Source organism: Trachypithecus francoisi, unplaced genomic scaffold, assembly GCF_009764315.1.
Source record: "Trachypithecus francoisi isolate TF-2019V2 unplaced genomic scaffold, Tfra_2.0 Contig01566, whole genome shotgun sequence".
In the NCBI taxonomy this organism is placed as follows: domain Eukaryota; kingdom Metazoa; phylum Chordata; class Mammalia; order Primates; family Cercopithecidae; genus Trachypithecus; species Trachypithecus francoisi.
Genome location: NW_022681441.1, coordinates 1,857,219 through 1,878,360, shown reverse-complemented (window position 1 = coordinate 1,878,360; position 21,142 = coordinate 1,857,219). Strand labels below are relative to the sequence as shown.

At 34.5% G+C, this 21,142-nt stretch overlaps 1 protein-coding gene across 4 annotated transcripts in view; it reads left to right on the top strand.

Moving 5' to 3' along the window:
- PPP3CA (protein phosphatase 3 catalytic subunit alpha) overlaps positions 1–21,142 on the top strand; it is a 331,871-nt gene that overhangs the window by 227,865 nt on the left and 82,864 nt on the right. For all 4 annotated transcript variants that reach the window (XM_033178412.1, XM_033178403.1, XM_033178429.1 and 1 more), the window contains exon 3: positions 17,360–17,484. In XM_033178412.1, coding sequence (XP_033034303.1) covers positions 17,360–17,484 — 125 coding nt within the window. The remainder of the gene's footprint in view (positions 1–17,359; positions 17,485–21,142) is intronic.

Sequence of the window (21,142 nt, the reverse complement as noted above, 5' to 3'; positions counted from 1 at the left end):
AATGCTTAGAAACATTGCTTGACATATTTTAAGACTCAAAATGTTGTTGTTGTTGTTGTTGTGCATATGTATAGTGATAGAACTCAAATAATTGAGGAATACATTTGTTGTATTTGTTTCTTAGGGCTGGCCCGAACAAAGTGCTAGCAACGAAGTCGCTTAAAACAACATAAATTTATTGTCTCACAGTTCTGGAGGCCAGAAGCCTGAAATCAGGATGTTGGTGGGGCCTTCTTGCCTCTGAAACCTCTAAAAGTAGATCCTTGCCCCTTCCAGCTTCTGGTAGCTCCAGGCCTTTTTTTGGCATGTGACAGCAAGATTCCATTTTCTGCCTCCATCTTTACATGTCCTCTCTGGTTCTGCCTATGTCGAAGTGTTTCTTTACTTATAAAGACACTAGTTATATTGGATTAAGGCCCACCCCAATCGAGTATGACCTGATTGCATCTGCAAAGATGCTATTTCTAAGTGTAGTCACATTTGTGGCTACAAGGTCATCAACATATCTTTGGTGGCGGGTGGAGCACAATTTAACCCGTAATATCTAGAACAGAGACATTCAAAGTAGAGGAACTGGATGTACCAGAAGCAAGCAGAGGGCGCTAATGGAGTTGGGGGTAAGATGGAAGATCTAACAAAAGCTGATATTTTGACATTTCACTAGTCAAAAGGCCTAGAGGTTTCTCTGAATAAATGAGACACCCAAACCAAACCACAGATAAGGGAAAACAAGATTTCTGTCCCCTGGGGTGAGTGTAAGGGGCAGAATTTGGACTTAAATCCTAGAGGAATCGCAGTACTGAACAGGTTCCCAAGATAAAAGCAGTAGACTTACACTTAGCACTTACTGTGTTCAGTTTTGGAAATGTCTGTCCTCAAACATGGGATAAATGGCATCTTGGCAATTTCAAAGTGTTAATGTACTATTAACAGCCTTCATAAAAACAGCATTGTAGATTCTAGTTGTCTGGCCATTTTCCAACACAGATAGATTTTACTTTATGTAAGATGTTTTTGAGATCTTCTGGGAATGAGAATGTGTTTATTTTCTGTTTGAGATACTTAACTAAGTTTGCTTTGTGTAGCCAATAGGTATTATCTTGAGAGCTTTACTGGTGGATAAATACAAGTTCGTCAGGTTTTTAAAGTGTTTGAAGATGCCATGAATAAAAGGTGCATCATAAATAGATGTCTATTATTATAATCTGTGTGTCTGTATGATCAGTATTTCCAAAATAATCAGTCTTGATTTCCTAAATGCAGGATTATGACTATAAGTAAGAAGCAAATAATGGCTGAAATATTAAGGAAATTCATCTCTTTTGTATCTTAGTAAAAGAGTCTTTTGTGAATACCATATTAATGACAACTGTGGAAAGAGAAATATGGAAATTGTACTTTACTTAGAATTTTCTAATCCTTACAGGAATTTGAATCAACGAAGATTAGATCATCCCCTAAGTGGGTTTTTATATAGTTGTTTCATTTCCAGTTTTCCATGCCTTTTTAACACTTGATCTTTGTATGAAAACTACTGCCATATTCAGAGACATGAGTCATGGTACTTAAAATGTTTTCACCATATTTTAGACATCACAGGATACTACAGTAGGAGAAGAGTAATCTCTTGGCATTCACAATTTTTACATTGTAAGATTTGACCTTTCACAGTAGTTCATTACATGTGTTAATTTAGCTCATGCATTATTCTAGCAGATTCCTCAGCATATGAATTTCATTTTGGCTTTTACTTTAAAAATATTGTGTATAAATTTACCTGTACATCTCTCTTCCTACCCCCCACCATGTAGTATGCATGTTTATTTTCTATGAAAAAAAAATCCATGAAAAGAAAGCAAGTTCCATTGAAAGTGAGAAGAAAGTGATGAGGTGATGACTTAATAGCCAGAAAGAATGGCTTCAGATAAGAATAAAATGTCATATTCTTCAGGGATTTGGATCTGTAATATAAATGAATCTATTATAAATTCTATGCAGAAACTAGGTGGAGTGAATATTAAATGGTTTCAATGAGTTTTCCAGGTCTTGCCAAGATTGCTGAAGTGAGAACCCGACCTCTAGCCAAGGTATTCGAATGACTACTGCAATGATCTTTATGATAAAGAGAAATATATAAGAATTTTTACGTATCAAAAAATGCACAAACCCCTGTTTGTGATAGTTGCCTGGAATATTTTTCCCAGTCCCTTTTCTTTTGATACTAGGCTTAGCCTTCCTCCTACCAGCAAGAGGGAGTGAACACATAACCCAGAAATGGCCAGTCAGTATGCCTACCAGCAAGAGGGAGTGAACACATAACCCAGAAATGGCCAGTCAGTATGCACCATTCCCTGGATGCAGAGATTGACTCATGAGTGTGCAGGGGACCTTCAGAGGGTCAGTCACATTTATTTCATGGCTTAGTTTTGCTGGAATTGGTGGATCTACCTTTTAGGTTATCGAGATGGCTGAATGTAGCTCTAAGCCCCTGACTGGAGTAGGTGCAAGTGCAGTCGGTGAAAATAAGATCAAGGTGCAGAAAGAAGTTGATCAAGAGTGAAAATTAGGGCTTCGTTTAAGCTCAGATCCATTTGTGCTTGAAGGCAGTGTTTATATTTTACTACATTTTATGAGAGAAAGATACGGTTAGTAATGTTCGTGAATGGCAGGATTTGCAAAGAGCTTAAGAGAAGATCCTGCGAGTGACTTAAGTTTCTATAGTATCTTATACCCTCCTGCCTATGTGCTAATGAGCGTTTAGACTTTTTCATTAGCTTTGAGGCTTTGATGAATTGAATCTCTGTGTTTTAAGATACTTCGAAACCCTTTGCTTCTTTTGAAGTACATTATATTTACAAACAGTGAAAAGAGTATTTTACATCTGTAGATGTAAAGTGCAAGCAAGATGTAATGTGCCTCAATTAATAATTCAGTAACCTGTGAATGTTTAGCTACTTTAATAATGAATATCAATGTGAAAGGGCTCTGTGAATGATGGGAATTTAAAAGCATGGTAATAAAATGTGCTCCTTAACACCAATACAGTTATTTGTTTTTTTTTCTTTTCTTTTCTTTTCTTTTTTTTTTTTTTTTTTTTTTGAGATAGAGTCTTGTTCTGTAGCCCCAGCTGGAGTGCAGTAGCATGATCTTGGCTCACTGCAACCTCCTCCTCCTGGGCTCAATCTATTCTCCTTCCTCAGCCTTCCAAGTAGCTGGGATTGTAGGCATGCACCACAATGCCTGGCTAATTTTTGTATTGTTTTAGTAGAGACGGAGTTTCACCGTATTGGCCAGGCTGGGCTCCAACTCCTGACCTCAACTGATCTCCCCGCCTTGACCTCCCGAAGTACTAGGATTACAGGCATGAGCCACCACACCCAGCCCAACATAGTTATTTCTGTATAATTTATTAATATGTAATTTGTATTTTAAATTTTTCTGCAGGTTTTTTTTTTTTTTTCTAATTTGGTCATATTGTGTGAAAAGCGGTAAATAAAAAAGCAGTGTCATCTTGCTTGCACTTTACATCTACAGATGTGAAATTGGGACCATCAGCTACCCATTACCTAGCATTCAGTTAAAGAAGACAAGATAGAAAATAAGATATACAAAACTCTTTCAAAGACTAGCCTGATGCTAGTTATATTTTAACACTGAAATATTATTGTAACCATTTATTAAGGGGACAGTTCTAATCAAGTGGTGCTAAAGAGAGCTGTGGTATAGTGGAAATAGGGAACTTACCTTCTGTGGAAGTATTAACCTGTACCAATTATTCTAGCTGTCTTCTGTCAAAGTACTATCCTGTACCAGTTACTACAACTTTATCAATTTTTTTATATTTACAACCATTTTGTATGGGATATGGTATTATCCTTATTCTTTTTTTTATTATTATTATACTTTAAGTTCTAGGGTACATGTGCACAATGTGCAGGTTTGTTACATATGTATACATGTGCCATGTTGATGTGCTGCACCCATTAACTCGTCATTTACATTAGGTATATCTCCTAATGAGGCTTAGATAGGTATAATTACTTGCCAGAAGCAAGATAGAGTCTTCATGTTGCCCAAATTTCTTCCATAGCTCCTGTTTGGATGAAACTCAGGCTTCCTAGCCTGGATGACAAGACCCTGATTATCTATCCCTTGTTAATCTTTTGTTTTGTTTGTATATTTTGTAGAGATCCGATTTCACCATGTTGCACTGGTCTCGAATTCATAGGCTCAAGCGATCTGCCCACCTCCACTTCCCAAAGTGCTAGGATTATAGGCATGAGCCACCATGCCTGGCCTGTCCCTTGTTAATCTTTACAACGTCATTTCTTTTCATTCCACACCTAGACTTCAAGTTTATAGATCTTTCACTTCCTATAATATGACGTATGTTGTTTCTACTGTGAGCAACATTCCCTTTCATGTCCCACTGTTCTGTGACTAACTCCCCTTCATTCTTCAAGTTTCCACTTAAGTACCTCATCCTCCAGGAGACTTCATCAAGTCCACCATTGATGAGCATGATGAATGAGTCCACCATGAACATTGCCTATTGCATTGTTCCCTCATTCATTCAGCAAATACTTATTGAGGATCCCCTATGTGCCAGGCACTATCCTAGGCACTAGGAATACAACAGTAGACAAAGAAGAAGAAAAACCTCTGCCCTTATAGCTTGTACTCTAGTATTATTAATTATTTAATTCAGTATCACTCATTAGATGTTTAGTTCTGTTAATGTTCTTGGGGTCTAACACAATGGGATATTATAAGAATGTGGTAAGCATTTAATATGTATTGAATCAAGGGAGAGATGAATGGCTTCACTTATTATTTAATTTGTAATTGTCTTGAAGAAGTCAAAGAAAGTTCTATTTGGCTCTTTTATCTTTTCACACTGCCACCATCATAATACCAGACCTCATTGTCTTGTGACTGTAGTAGTGCAGCAAACCTCAAATTAAAAACAACCTTTTTTTTTTTTTTTTCAGTTTTTCTTCACCATTGGATTCTGCATAGAATTGCCAGATTTATCTTCCTAAACGTTACTGGAATTGCTGTCCTTGAAATACCTTATGTTAGAATTTGGGACCCTTATAATATAATGTCACCATCCTTCTCTGATTTATCTCTAGATGTTTCACATATGCTCTCTGTTCAATCCAGTGTTTTGTTTATTTTTTGCAATCCACTTATTTTGATTCATTTGCACCTTTCTGCCTAGAGGTCTTTCAGTTTATGATGAATTTCATCAATGCTGCAAGTCACTTCTTTTTGATTAAGTCTTCTTTGATAATGTCAGCCAACCTTTATTTCCTTAATTTCTGATTTCCTGTAAGAATTACTGTCCATACCTGTAGTATTCCAAAGCCTTTTGTAAGCAGCAGAATCTACCCTGTATCACATCTGTAACATAAGTACATATGCACATATGCACACATATACCTGTGTACACGTATGCACATACAAAGAACTCTTACATGGAAATCCAAGGTATAAAAATATAGCTTCCTGTACTAATGACCCTGACACTCCTCAAGAACCCTTCCACTCCACAGAACATACTTGAAGCCAGTGTTGTGACCTCAGTCACACTGGTCTTTGGTTCCTCTCACTATTCCAAAGAAAAAGTCGGAAGAGGTCAGGATGACTTAGCATTGCTGAGAGAAAAATTACTTTCTCATGAAACAGAAGGAAAGAGTCATATTTGCCATACCTGCTGCAGCAACCATTTCAATCCTTGTGTTTTTATTTCCTATCACTTCCCAGGAACATGTGCAGGGGACAGGGAGTAAAGTCAGATTTCATCCCTTTATCAAGTTCTGAGACACTTGAAATGCTAGAGAGCCTCTAAACTAGATTCTTCTGAAACTGTTTTAGCAGTTCACATTTCACATATGTATGGACCACAGAGAAGAGTCCATGATCAAATGTCAGTGTCTCCTTATTGATAAAAGACCAGATCAGGAGCAGTTAACCCGCTGGAGGCCCCATCTGTTTTCTGTTCATATGTGTAAGTCTGTATATCCCAAGCATACTCTATGGTCCTTGAGAAAATCAGTTATATTTGTATGCTGTAACTGTAAAGTTACTCATTATTTTTAAATTATTTCATATAGTTTTATGTCTCCAACAAGTTTGAAAAAATAATGACTATTTTTTTTAATTCTCTGTTACACCTGTGGCATAGCAGGTACTTAATAACCACCTGTTTATTAAAATGAAATAAAATATCCTAGTTTATGCACTTAGCTGTTATTTAGAGTTTTAGAACATTTTTCTGTTCTGACATGTTAACTTTATATAAAATATCATAACTTTGTAGGGAAATCAAGTGTTATTTGTAAAATATATTTCAGATTTGTGACATCACTAATAACTAAGAGATGTAATATTTTTTAAAGACACCTTTGTGTCTTTAAATTAAAAGGCAATGCAGCTAGAAATTACATGGTTTTATAAGGCAAACCTTTCTCAATAAGAAGTTTAGTAACTTATACATATTATGAACATGTTTTTCAATTTTCTGTATTTTGTCAAAGGAAGGGAGAAGAGTTGATTGATAATCCTGATTGATCTTTTTAGCAATTCTAATATATAAACAACACTCGTCATTTTTAATTGACAAAAATTTAAATTTGAAATTAGGATTGCTAATGAATCACAGTTTATTATAAGCTAGCAGCTGTTTTATGTTTTCTAAACACCTGTATTAATTTTCTATGATCATTCAGTTTATATGCCGTATATACCATGTTAGGCAAACGTGATTTTTGCATAGTTTCCTTAGATATTTGTGGTATACTGAAGAAACAAGAAACTTAAGACGTGATTCATGTTTAAACTAGAGACAAGCAGATATGTAAATTTTCAAAATATTCAAAGATTTTATGGATATTATGATTTAAGTCAGTTTAAGATACTGTGACACCTAATTGTTTCATAGAGATAAACAAAAATGATGATTCATCTTACTGTGGCATATAAAAAACTTTTACATAGTGTCTTCAATTGAACATTAGTCCTGACATGTAAATTTAAGATAATCTAATCTAAGTTCTCAAATTTTTAGATTTATGCTTCCTTTGGACAAAGAAAACAATCTCACTCCTTTTCTTAATGTAATTTGAAATTTCAAAATGAAAACATCATTATTAAAAGTAAATGTAAAGTATTTATAATTTAACAATTAGTTTTAGAAAAATTATATATGCTTCTACCTCTGTTGAGTAATGTGATGGATGGAAACAGGCAATAAAATGATTTGCCCATATCAGACATCAGTGTGAGACCTAAGGCCTAAACCCATAGAATTTTCCAGTACAGAAAGGGAAATCCACTGATGTCAGGAAGCTGATGCTTTTCAGTACCATTGTTTATATCTACATCTTCTCAAGTATGCCCTTCTTGAGGCCATATTTTTAGTTTTGTTATTATCCCAGTATAATCCAGCACAAGTGAAACATCAACCAGTCTTCAGTGTTTATTCATCTTTTAATACAGAATATTTAGTAAATATTTCATGTTTCAGTGTTTTATTCATTGTTTGAATGTTTAACTGAATAAATATTTCTGGAATATCTACCTAGTAAAACATATGTCAGGGTATGAAAGATAGATTTTTAAAATCTAGTCAGAATTAATAAATGGGCTCAATGCCTTTGTCAGAATTATTTTTCAGGTAACACTTTTTCTTAACACATTTTCTTAAATTTTAAGTGAACCTGTTCAAGTATGTCTGAATAATATTTTAATAATTTGTCAATTCACAATTACATATTAAGTATGCTACACATAACAAGTAAGCTTACATATTTTTACTGAGGGAAGTGATAGTGAATAATCAGTCTAGTCCTTCCTTTGCTTAAGGAGTTTAAATATTGCCATTTAAGAATAGCACTTATTAGCTTTGTTCGCTTACTGGAAATTGGATAGAGCTGAATACTTAAAAGTCAGTTTTAGTCAAAACCCTTCTGCTGATATTCCCACTGCCTATAATTGCCAAATTAATAATGAATATGTGGACTTTGGAATTAAATGTCATTCCTTGCTTGCCTTAAGATTTTAAAATATTAAAAACACAATAATCCTTTAAATTGCCAAAATGTGAGAACTATCATGACCAGGAAGAGGGGTGATTTTCTTCTCCCTACGTAGAAAATTTTTCTTAACTGAGTTTTCCATAAATTTAGGAAAGTTTTGTTTTGTTTTGTTGTTCAAAAAATCCATTTGGTGAAATGTCTTACATTACTTCTGTTTACTATGTCACTTCCAGCTTTTGAAACATTACTACCATTACACAGCTGTGGAACATAGTAGTCTTGTAAATGAGCTTTGCTACAAAAGAAAATGAGACTCACTGGAAACTCGTCATGGTGCTGCCACTGTGCCACTCTGAAAGATTGGTAGTATCACCAAAGCCATTTAGAGATATTTCCACTCTTACAAAATGGAAATTGTGGAGTATGAGACCTAGTCTATTTGATTTCAGCCTTAATAGCTTTCAATATATGATAACATACATTTGGATAAAAAGTGGAAAAATATAGAACAACTTTTTGCGTATTTTACTCATGGTCACATTGATTACAGATGCTTAATTCATCTATCTAAATCTTGCAGAACATTCGAAATGTTTCTTAGGTAGACAATCTCTGAAATAACTGCCCTGTCTGCTGTTTCACATTTTGTTAGTACATAACATGTGCTAAGCTTTTTTCTTCCTTACATTGCTTCATTAAAAAAAAAAAAAACGTAAGTTCTGAGTCTCCTTATAGATGGGGCAGTTGAGGCCTTTTACAAATACCTCTCTTGTTCCACTTACATAAGTCATAATTTACTGAGCACGATGGTAAAATCCTTTAAAAATGTAGTAAAAAGAACAGAGTGTGCATATGCAAAGGAGGAGATTGGGAAAAGCAAATTAGAAGAGTCTATGCATTCTGTAGACAGTGAAAACTGGTTCAAGCAGAATGAATAAGAAAGTAATTAAAAAGGAAGCCACCGCTTATTGACTAAGGACAAACAGGAGAAATAAACATAAAACCCAGAAACTAACAGAGAGCAATTATGATGATAATGTTCCAAAAAAAATCTGAGTGAAGAAGAAGAGTAATAACAAACCGTTATGATAGTAAGTGTCAGGTGTGTAGTATGTACTGATATTAAAGTAAATGATGTTCAATTATAATTTAAATTATAATTCTGGTTTCATGATAGTCCTTTAAGGGAGGTGTTATTTTGATGTTCATCTTTACACATGAAGAAACAGATAAAGAGAGATTAGCTAATTCTCCAGGGTCACTCAGCTGATTGGGTGGTGGAAATTGGCTTTGGAACCAAGCAGTCTGGCATTATAGTCTTAGTTCCTAACAACTGCACTATACTGCCTCTCCAAAGGGTGAAATAACATATCCAGGAAAAAGCAAAATGCCAGAAATGAAAGAACACTGAGACACGGTGTTAAGAAACACTAAGATTTTTTTTAAAGCCCTAGAAACATAGGCTTGGAAGGCCCAAAATGGAAACACTAAAGCGTAGCCAAACACCCCAGATCTGGACAGTAATGACAGTCCATCTTTCAGGATCCTAGAGGGAGTTAATCTGAAACCTGAGATGAGTATTTTTAAAAGTGAAACCTAAGATGAGTATTTCTAAAGTGAAAATTAGTAATTTATTAATAATAACTTATTGGTATTTATATGTAGTTTATATGTACTAATCAAATTTGTATACATTCGACTGAAATTATATCAACTTATAATGTTCATCCAATACTCTTGATGGGCTGGTGATGATAATCAAGGACTTTGTAAACTACATAATGCAAATAAATTCACATATCAAATAGCTACTAGTTTCCAGGACTGACCAAATTTGGACACAAGAACAGAAAGATGAACAAGTTTAATTAAATACTGTCATAAATGTTATATATACTTACTTATAGTAATTATATATTGGCACCACAACCATGACTATAATTTATGTAATGCTATGATGCTATTATGAACCCTTAATAATTAGGCATCTTTATTGTAATATTGGTTGGTGCTAAAATGGAAAAATAGTGATATCAGATGGAAAAAATGCATTCCTTATTCAATAAATTAAATCTTTTAAAGTATTCAATCAATGGAGGAAAAACTGCAAACAAAAAATCTCAGTGGTGAGAACACTCATCTTTAGGATAAAAACATAAACATAGGTTTCATTAATTTACTTTTGATTGATGGGAATAGTACATTGTGGTCATATGATGGTATTGTATATGCTTGGGCCTTTGATAAAATAATTTTTAACATGTAGACTGTTCTGTTTTGTTTCCATCTGATTACAGTTATGAACTGAGATTTAGGGGATAAATGAAGTGTTTAGTACTGGATTATTGTAATTGTTAACGACTATTGTAATCTACAATATATTTTATTCTTTTTTTAATTTCCCTGCACTGTTTCTCATTAACATTGGCTAACAGTTTATTTATCTTCATAAAACAGCATCATAAATATAAAGAAATGTTTAAAATACCACTATTAGTCTGCACTGCTGCTATTACTATTTCGTATTTGATTTTATAGCTTTTTTGTTTCTTTTAAAATGCTTGCAATTTCATACATATGTATAAAAATTTTTTTATTACCAAAAACGTGCTGGTAGAAATTTCTGTATTTAGCAAATTTTGATTTGATTTAGAGGCTTTTTCATTATTCTTCTATATCATCAAACCAGAGTGACCTGGTTAATAATTCACAGTTTGTTTTTTATAAAATACTTAAAATATATTTATCCTTTGAAAAAGTAATATTCCCTATGAGAAAATATTATTTTGAAATATACCTCTTTAGTAAATTAAAATGCTGTTATTTTTTCTTTTTTAGTTTATGATAGATACAGATTTATAGATATAAGCAAATGCCGTAATAAACTGCAGTGTCACCTTTATCTGAGTAATTGTCTGATTTTAGAAATCTGTGCATTCTGTTAATGAACTACACATACCTGACTAGCTGGTTTGTACTTGAACTTATCATCCACTTATGGTTCCATATGCCTGGATTATCAACAGGAGGAAACAGATATATACTTGTAGTACCCACTGTGGTTAACCTCTAACAAAACCTCTAAACAAAATCTTGCTCTGCAAAATTGTAGATTTTGGAAAAGAAGAAAGTTTTGGTCAATAAAGTATTCAAAAACCAAATCAATAAATTCAATAAATTAATCTCCTCTTGCTGAGAATTAGACAAAAATTTAGTTCTTTAACATTAGGGATTTTATTGTCTTGGGAAACTGGCTATTATGGAAAAAACACTGAGTTGAAGTAAATGAAGCTGAAAGTAGTGAGGAACTCCAATGGTGAAAATTGCTAAATGATTCAGTAACGTCTTTTCTAAAGAAAAAATTGTGATCTGTTAGTTTAGTATGAACTGGAAAAATTTGTGTAAGCAGATTTTCTACTTCATGCAAGTCTTCCAAGATGATAAAAGCCAGTATTTTGGAGAAACGAAAAGGTCTTTATAAAAAAAAATGATAATAATGAGTCAAGAATTAAGAGCACTTGACTTCTTAATCATAGTATTGACACAGTCTTGCCAAACAGTTTTGAAATGCTGATACATTAAAAATGTAGTTTTCATTTGCAGTTTGTAAATGTATTGTTTCACAACTTTTAACAACATACTCCTGTGTCCCCAGACAACCTAATTTGTATAAACTTTCTTTAGCCTAAAATTATATGATATTACAAAATTCTTGCTCAGTGTTAAGAAGTTGACCCAATGATGTTCTTTAACAGATTTCCCTTTCATATAGGCAAGTAAATAGGACCACATGTATAAGTCTTTGCACTAAGTGAAAAATATTGTTAAGTAATTTCATGTGAAAATATATATTTTATATTATATTAGTTTTGTTTCTGAGTTCTTTTCAAGCTATTATTTGTATAGTCCTTGTAGTGGAACCTTATCCTAAAGTGTTCAGTATTATCTACTTTGATTTACATTTTCTAATGCAATAATTTAATTGCCAATATGAACTTAGAAACAATAGAATTCTTTGAAAAAATAATCATCAATATTTGTGTCGTATCAGGTTGCTAACAGATATAAATAGTAATGCTCCCGAAAAATAAACTTATGTTTTATTTCAATATCTTTAATGTGTTCATTTTGTTAAATGCTATAACTCTCTAAATTTCTGACATAAGTGTATACAGTTCTGTTAATAATTGGCTGAAGACATAATAAAATTTTTGGAATATGCAGCCAGATAGATGGATATTTTCTTAGAGCGCTAGGAGTGTTTTAAATACTTGTATTGTGCATGTATGTTTTTGATGCTTTTTAAACATCATAAGTATTTGGGTACCCTACCTACCAGCGTTCTAATTAGGAATGGGAAGCAAATAATGGGAAGCCAGGAGAATGTGGGAAGCATTTAAGTGTGAGCTTGCCTTAAGGGCAAAATATTTGTCAGAGCCTGATTGTTTAAGAAGTACTGTCAAGGCCAAGTAAAGTAGATAAAAAAAGGACCTAGCCTGCTGAAGATTTGGGGGCCCTGAGCAACCAAGCAGACAGCTTGTATCATCAGGTGGCATTGGCATATTGTGCTGCTCTTTGGACACCAATATCTTGGGTAACCAAGAAAATGGAGGAGGTGACCAATAGTGAGTGAATATTATAGCCAGGTAAACCTTTACTCTGTGTGATGTCATGGGCCTATCCTTTTGGGCACCTCCTGGATACTTCAGTATGGTGACCACTTTCTTCCTGAAATTTGATATCAAAACAGTGAATGAGATAATAGGACTTAAGGATAAATCCCTTGTCTTACAGCTGAAATATCCAAGGCCTGAACAATAAATACAATGAAATGCCCAAAGACATGTGGTATTATCACCCATCTTTCCTAGATGCCATCAATCACTTATGATTCTTTCATATAATAGTGAAGTCCTAATCTCACAGTGACCTAGAATGAGCAATGAAAGAGGTTGCCTTTCCAATGTTCATCTCCTCCACACATAGCCCCTGTGAGGGGGACCATACTAGTGTGCAGAATGAAGGCTGTGTGTGCTATGAGAGGCTCAAAAGCATAAGTGTATTTAGTCATACTGAATAGATAAGGATAGATCCAGGAGCTTGTTAGTGAATCTGCATCTCTGGAGATTCTGATTCAGGGCCCAGAAATCTGTAATTTCAAAACCTCTCCAAGTGGTTCTGATGTAGAATTAGGTGGGAAAATAACCATAAGACGTGTGGAGGTTCCACGTTCTACCCCAGACTTGCTGCACACTGTGTTGAAACCTGTGACTTACAGGCTTAAAATCAGCACAATCTTAGATAAGTTGAAGGCCTTTGGTTTCCATCAAAGCAAACTCCACAAACTTGTCAATCTCTGTAAATCCTACAGGCATCTCAAAATCTTTGCCCTCTTAGTTAAGGATTTTCAAATTAAGCATGGCGTAGGTCCAGCGGAAGAATCCTAGCACAGCAGATGTTTCTTGTGTGCCTCCTGGGCACACAAGTGTCTAGGCACTGGGGTTATGGCAGACAAGACTGACAAGTTATCCAGTTAGCAGTGGTTGTATTTCAGTGGGAAGAATGAGAGAAGAAACAAGTATGCAGATAAATCAACTAGATAATGCTGATTGTGGCATAATTACTGTGAAGAAAGTAAAGGACGATAGTGGAGAGAGTTTGCACCTTTGTACAGGATGGTCAAGAAAGACCTTACTGAGCATGTGATGTGTATCTGAGACTTTATGGATGAAAGGAAGGCAGCCTATGAAAATTTGAGGAAGAAAATACCTCCATTTTTCATTATGTTTTATTTTGAGTTACTGTTTTATTGGGCTTTGAATTTTTCTGTGATTATGTATGCACGTCATTTTCCTTTACTGAACATTATGATAGGTGGTCTTTCTATAAAAGACCTATGGCGGTTCTAAGGTAAAGTCAGTGACAGTGTGATGATCAGATGTGTAACTAGATTTCAGGATATTTTGTTTTCCATGCAGAGTTTACAGCAATTACTCTTTTCTATTTTATATCATCAAGCAAAAATCCAATTATTGCAGTGATCTTGTAAATCATTGAGATTATCTCTTATCACAAAGTTATTATAGACCAGGAAGAAGAGATTAATTTTGTTTTTAGAAAACTAAATTCATGATAACGTACTTCTATATACTTCAGCAAAAGAAAAAAATACCCTCATAATGCTTGCATTGTCTAGAGACTTTTTTTTTTTTCATTCTGGCTGCCAGATTATGCTTCAGTTGTATGTTAGTTGCTATAACTGTTTAATGCCTACCCCGCAGTTTACAACCTAAATTAATGTCTTGGTATTTGTGTTATTTACATATACAGAGGTAAAAAGCAATTATCCTTGAATCTTCCGATATGGCCAGGAATTAAAATGGAAGGATAAAAAAGATCTAAGAAGCTAGAAGGGGGAGAGAAAGGAATAAGATGCTTTAGAATGTCTCCAGAATGCTTTCCACTCCTTATTCCCCCCACCTCCAAGCACCAGTATTCTATTCTGCCTGGGACCTTGACATTTTAAATACAGCCATTTTGAAATGCCACTTTGATACAGCGTTTGTTAGATTCTTATTAGACTGCAGAAACTCTTCTAAGCCTGTTATATTAACACATTTAATTCTTAACAATAGTCCAATAAGATAAGGTACCAGTATCACCCCCATTTTATAGATAAATACATTTAAAGCTCAGAGAAGTTGAGTAAATTGTCCAAGTTCACTCAGATAGTAAGTAATACAGCAAGGGTTGGAGCCTGGGTAGTGTGGATCCAGAGACCAAGCCTTTAAATGATACCCCACACGCCTCTAATGCCTTTGATTAACCATTTTGTCTTGGGGATGTTTTAATAGCCTAAAATATGACTGTTAAACTTGCCATAGTAAGTCCTAATAGTATCTGAAGACTGTGTTTTAGCCCCTCACTTGGCTTCCTGTTTTCCCTGAGCTTTACTTACAAATGTTTGACCCTGACCTCTCTGTTAGGCAACAAGGAGAGGGAGAGAGCCAGTAGCAAGACATGGGCTTTACAAAGTGTTAGCGTCACACCCATTGACATGTGAAGGGCTGCATAAAATTAGTTGCAAAGAAAAGTCTTGCTTCATATTTTGTTTCCTTGAAGTTCCTTCATTCAACTTCCAAACCTAATGGAGAGCACATGAAGGCATGGTTTCCAGCCATGTATTTTCTGTTTTGTAATTTTTGGTTTGAAACATGTCATATGTATGACAGATAAAAAGGTTTCTACAATTTGAGAGAAAGTGGTGCTTGTGATAAGTAATCCGTACCAACTATAATTTCAATAGATACATAGGTAGAAGAGTAATTATATTATTACTTGTTAGCTAATAAGCTTTATTTTTGCCTGTGTAAAAATTCGGTAACAAAAATGTGCTAATTAAGATTTTAAGATGGATATTTTTAAAAGTATTATGCTCATATCATATTATATATACACACAAATATAAAAATATATACAAGTTTTAAGAAGTGTTTTACTATTTATGTTAGTTTTCACAGCTCCAAATATAGCTGTGAAAGTCCCCAGAGCAGGTACTGGCTTCCATGCCTGGCAGTGCTTGGACCGTCTCATCCAGCGTTCTTTATTTCCCCTTGGGTTAGATATCACATATGATTACAAGAAAGCACATGATATGTCTCTCACAAACCAACTTCTTAATGCCTCAGAATATGGATTTATTTGCTCAGCTCTAAGAATAAAAAAAAATTATTTATAAACTGTCTTTTAAAACATATTTTTTCAAAAATGGGAGAATATGTTTCTGATGTTTCTACTGTGTATCTCATGCTTAAGAGAGGGAAGAAGCTATATGATTGGAGTCTACCAAAGGGATGCATTAGTAGTTAAAGCTCCTTGTTATTTATATCCATTTTGTTAGTATTTAAGATTACCAAATGCAGACATTCTAAAATGGAATCCACTTGTACCTGCTCCATGCTTATAGTGCTATGGTTCTTAGTAGCTAATTCTTGATAGTAAAGGCAGGAATTTATAGCATTTAACATTTTTATTTCATTGTTTTATAATTATTTCATCATTGAACCCACTTGACTCTTTTTTCCTATGATCTGTTTTGTCAAGTAAGGAAATAAAATTTAAAACATTTTAATAACTTGCTTATAATTGCAGGATATAATGTGTTAAGATCTACTTTTGGCCTCCTGATTTCTTATTCATGAATGCATTCATTCTACGTACCTCTTAGTGTTGCAAAAGCAGCCACATCATGTTCACCATTCAAGCACAAAATTTTAAAAATGTGTACACAAAATATATACACATACACATGTATATATTAATATAAATATATAAAAATATCAAAGGTACCATAATGTGGTGGCTGACAGAAAAAGCTTTGGATCAGATGAATCTGAATTTAAGCCCTGGGTCATTTATTTTTAGCAGTGACCCTACCAAGCCACATAACTTCTCTAAGCTATATTATTTCCTTATCTGTATAATAGAGATAAAAATATTATTTTTAAAATTCTGAAAGTAGAAATGAAATAAGTACTAAATAAGTGAGTTTTCGAAAGAGACAAAATAGCTCTTCCAAGAAACTTGGTTTAAAAGAGAAAGTGAGAATGTTAAGAAATACCAATTCCCAGTAATTTTTGTACTGTGTTTCACAGCTTTTAATACTTGTAGTTTTTTTTCACTTTAACATTTTTAAAAAATGCTCCTTTATAATTTAAGTTTAAGGGTTTTTTTTTTTTTTCCCTTTCTTAGTGGTACGTAAACTAATGATGTGTCTTACAATGGATAACATTTTAGATTCAGTGAAACGCAGGTTTTATGATATATATCCACATTTGTTTCTCTTCAGGAGGCAGTAATGTTTAGTGGCCATGTATTCAGACCTCAGTTGTACATAGATTATGCCAAATTCCTGAACCATTCTTTGGTGTCATCTCTTACCTGCAAAATGAAAACATATCTCTTGGCATTATTAGGGTTAAATTTCAAAATGTGTATAAACATCCTGGCAGTGTCTCATACGGAATTTTTAAGTGCACAATGATAGCCATTATTGTTATTATTCTCTTTTTTTTTTTTTTTTTTTAAAGTTAACCTATATACGAGTGAACTCAGATATTAGAGCCAGGTTTGCCACTAATTAACTTTGGAAACTTGAGCAAAATACTTAGCTTTTCTGTCTTATTTCTTGTTCTGCAAAAGAATGTTTTGGCCCAGATAAACTTGAAATTAATTCTGGCTCTAAACTTTTATAATTTTATTATTTAATTCAAAGTCCTAATATAATATGACCACAAAATAAATTTTGTTTCTTTCAGTTTGTGGGGACATTCATGGACAATTCTTTGACTTGATGAAGCTCTTTGAAGTTGGGGGATCTCCTGCCAACACTCGCTACCTCTTCTTAGGGGACTATGTTGACAGAGGGTACTTCAGTATTGAAGTAAGTCTACATCATGTCTTCTTTGCTGTTCAGTTATGGATCAACAGTATCTCGAAAAAATAAAAACAGTAAATGTTATTGCCTTATGAAAACCTCTAACAATGAAATTTAATTCACGTAATTCATAAGGTATTACATATTCCATTTTCAGTTGATTCCCACGTGTTTTTTGTTTGTTTCTTTTTGAGACGGAGTCTCACTCTGTCACCCAGGCTGGAGTGCAGTGGCGTGATCTCTGCTCACTACAACCTCCGCCTGCTGGGTTCAAGCCATTTTCCTGCCTCAACCTCTGGAGTAGCTGGGATTACAGGTGCCCACCACCACACTCGGTTAATTTTTGTTTTTTTAGTAGAGATGGAGTTTCACCATGTTGGCCAGGGTAATCTCAAACTCCTGACCTCAGATGATCCGTCCACCTCGGCCTCCCAAAGCACTGGGATTACAGGTGTGAGCCACCATGCCCGGCTTGATTCCCATATCGTTTAATAGAGATGCCAAAAAAAATGGTAAATAGTAAGATTTTGCCTTTTGTACATTTTACATATTTGCAAATTTGCAAAAATTACATCTTGTTTTACAATAAATAATTCCATTTTCCATTGAAAAAACTAATCAATGTTGATCAAATAAGCAGGAATGTATTTGCATGTTTATGCCTTATAATTGTGAGACAATAACTTACCTTTGTAAATTGATAGCAAACTGCATGTGTCTCTGTCTGTGACTGTGTATGTGTGAGTACACTTACAGCTGCTGTATTTTGTCTTTTATGGCACCTGACATGTAAGTAGGGTAATTTGTCAAACTCGTTAATTAAAACAAAACAGATAACCTTTAAGTAGAGGTTCTTCCACAGCCTCCCATCTGCATCTGCTTTAGGTAAGTAAAACTACATTCAAAATAAAGGCAGAGACCTTGTTTTATTCATATCTTTGTTCTTCCTGGTGCCTAACATGGTGTGTTAATAAATAATTTATTGAAAGAAATGGTTTGAAATTGAATAAGTTTTAAAGAATCAGACCTCATGTATAGTATCCGACATGTGCTATCAAAAAAGATCATTAAAAAGGAAAATGATTACTCTTAATTAGAGAGAAATCAACATTATAGTCTCACACCAACATCATATATTCATAATAATCGTAGAAAAATATTCTATATTTCAAAATTTTTATTACGGTGTTTTATTTACTAAAGGGATATATAATGTTGAAAAACATGTCATCCTTAAACAGCTTTTGTTTATAAAATTATATCAGTTTTGTTTTTCAGTTATTTAATTCACCTTTAGTCACTGACTACACGCAGACACGGAAAAGTTTATATAGACATATATGTATTTCCACCAGCATAATAATCCCGTCTGCATTTAAAGATCACAGATTTCTTTTTTTTTTTTTTTTATTATACTTTAAGTTCTAGGGTACATGTGCAAAACGTGCAGGTTTGTTACATATGTATACATGTGCCATGTTGGTGTGCTGCACTCTTTATTTTTTTTTATTTTTATTTTTTATTATACTTTAAGTTCTAGGGTACGTGTGCATAACGTGCAGGTTTGTTACATATGTATACTTGTGCCATGTTGGTGTGCTGCACCCATCAACTCGTCAGCACCCATCAATTCGTCATTTATATCAGGTATAACTCCCAATGCAATCCCTCCCCCCTCCCCCCTCCCCATGATAGGCTCCGATGTGTGATGTTCCCCTTCCCGAGATCACAGATTTCTTAATTATTCCTGGTGATGATGAGGGAAGAAGGAGTGGTGATGGTATATAAATCCCAAAAGACAAGATAAATTCTTGGTATTTTCTCCATTTGATAAACAAGTATATAAAATGTATATGCACTATGAATAGGACTGCGAGGAATTTAAAGAAATGTAACATCATTCTTGCTCTCTAGAAACCTAAATTTGTGTTACAAAACAGAAATCTGTATAGAATCAGAAGCCTGGGATAGGTGATTATCCAGGGTTCAGTTATTTAAATGGATGATTAAAACCTTGTGATAAAGGAGATACAAAATAATAAGTGTGATTGAATTAGAGAAAAGAGAGAGAATATTGAGAGCACACATGTTTGGGGAAGACTGCATCAAAGAACAAGTAAGATTTAGCTAGGAAGGAAATTAAAGTGAGCGAAAGTACAGAGGAAGAAATTAGTGAACTCTGCTAACATTGTTTTTTTGTTCTTGGGGCCAGCCTGACCAGCTTAACTGGTGGAAAAGCAATTGAGTACTAATTTTGTAAGACCTTTATATCACATTAGGACTGGTATCTGCCAGGATTAACAACAAAACAAAACCCCTACATAATGGTGGTTTGGACAAGATAGAAGTTTTTCTGTGTGAAAAGCCCATAGACAGCAAGCCAACACTGGTGTGGCACAGCGTGATGATAGGGCCTAGGCTCGATCTGCTTTCTTGCTCTGATTTTCATGGCCTTGTTCCAAAGATAACCTAGTGACCCAAGTTGGCTACATCAGCTTCAGCCATCATTTCTCCACATAATACTCAACAAAGAGGAAAGGGAGAACGAGAAGGGTATACACATACCCTGTTTAAGGATGTTTCCCATCCTTAAACCACCACCATGCCCAGTTAATTTTTATTTTTTGTAGAGACGGGGTCTTACTAAGTTGCCCAGGCTGGTCTCCATCTCCTAAGCTCCAGTAGTTCTCCCACCCTGACCTCCCAGAGTGCTCAAATTGCAAAGTGTGTAAGCCTGTAATCTGGCCTGGGTTATGTAGAATCCAAGTGAACATTTTGAAAATTGTTTTAGTAACTCTTAAATTCATCTTATTCATTTAACATTTGTAGCACTCATAATAAAGTTTTTGAGGATGAATGAAATAGGCATTCTACTTTCTTTGAAGCTTGCATTCTGAGTGAGGAAATCCCAAGACTATCATGTCGGAGTGATTATTTTTGTCAGTCAAATGATGTTGTGCTACGTTGGAATTTTTTTTTTTTTGTAACATTTGTGATTTTTCACAACTTCCTGTCTTTCCAAAGGTAATCAAAGGCAACAACACTTGCTTATTAATTTTTTAATATGGTACTACATCATGTGTGGCTTGAGTAACAGTTGGCATAGTTGGACTTTCCTTCCTTGTCCCACCAACTCCATCTTTGGATAATATTCTTTAATCTTATTGTTCTTTATGTACCTTTTTTTGTTTGTTTTCTTTTTTTTTTTTTTTTTTTACTGGAAGAGTGCAGGCTTCTGAATCTCTGTCCTCAAACCGCCTGAAATTTTCTAAACTTTTTTTAATTAGAGCATTTTAGAATTTTTTTTTTTTTTTTTTTTAAGTAAAGATGTTGCCGGGCCTGGTGGCTCACACCTGTAATCCCAGCACTTTGGGAGGCTGAGGCAGGCGGATCACGAGGTCAGGAGATCCAGACCATCCTGGACAACATGGTGAAACCCCATCTCTACTAAAAATACAAAAGTTAGCTGGGCATGGTGGCATACGCCTGTAGCCCCAGCTACTCAGAAGGCTGAGGCAGGAGAACTGCTTGAACCCAGGAGGTGGAGGTTGCAGTGAGCCAAGATCGCGCCATTGCACTCCAGCCTGGCGACAGAGCAAGACTCCATCTAAAAAAGAAGAAAAAGGTATCAAGTAGCAATAATCACTAATTTGTTCCTCAGCAT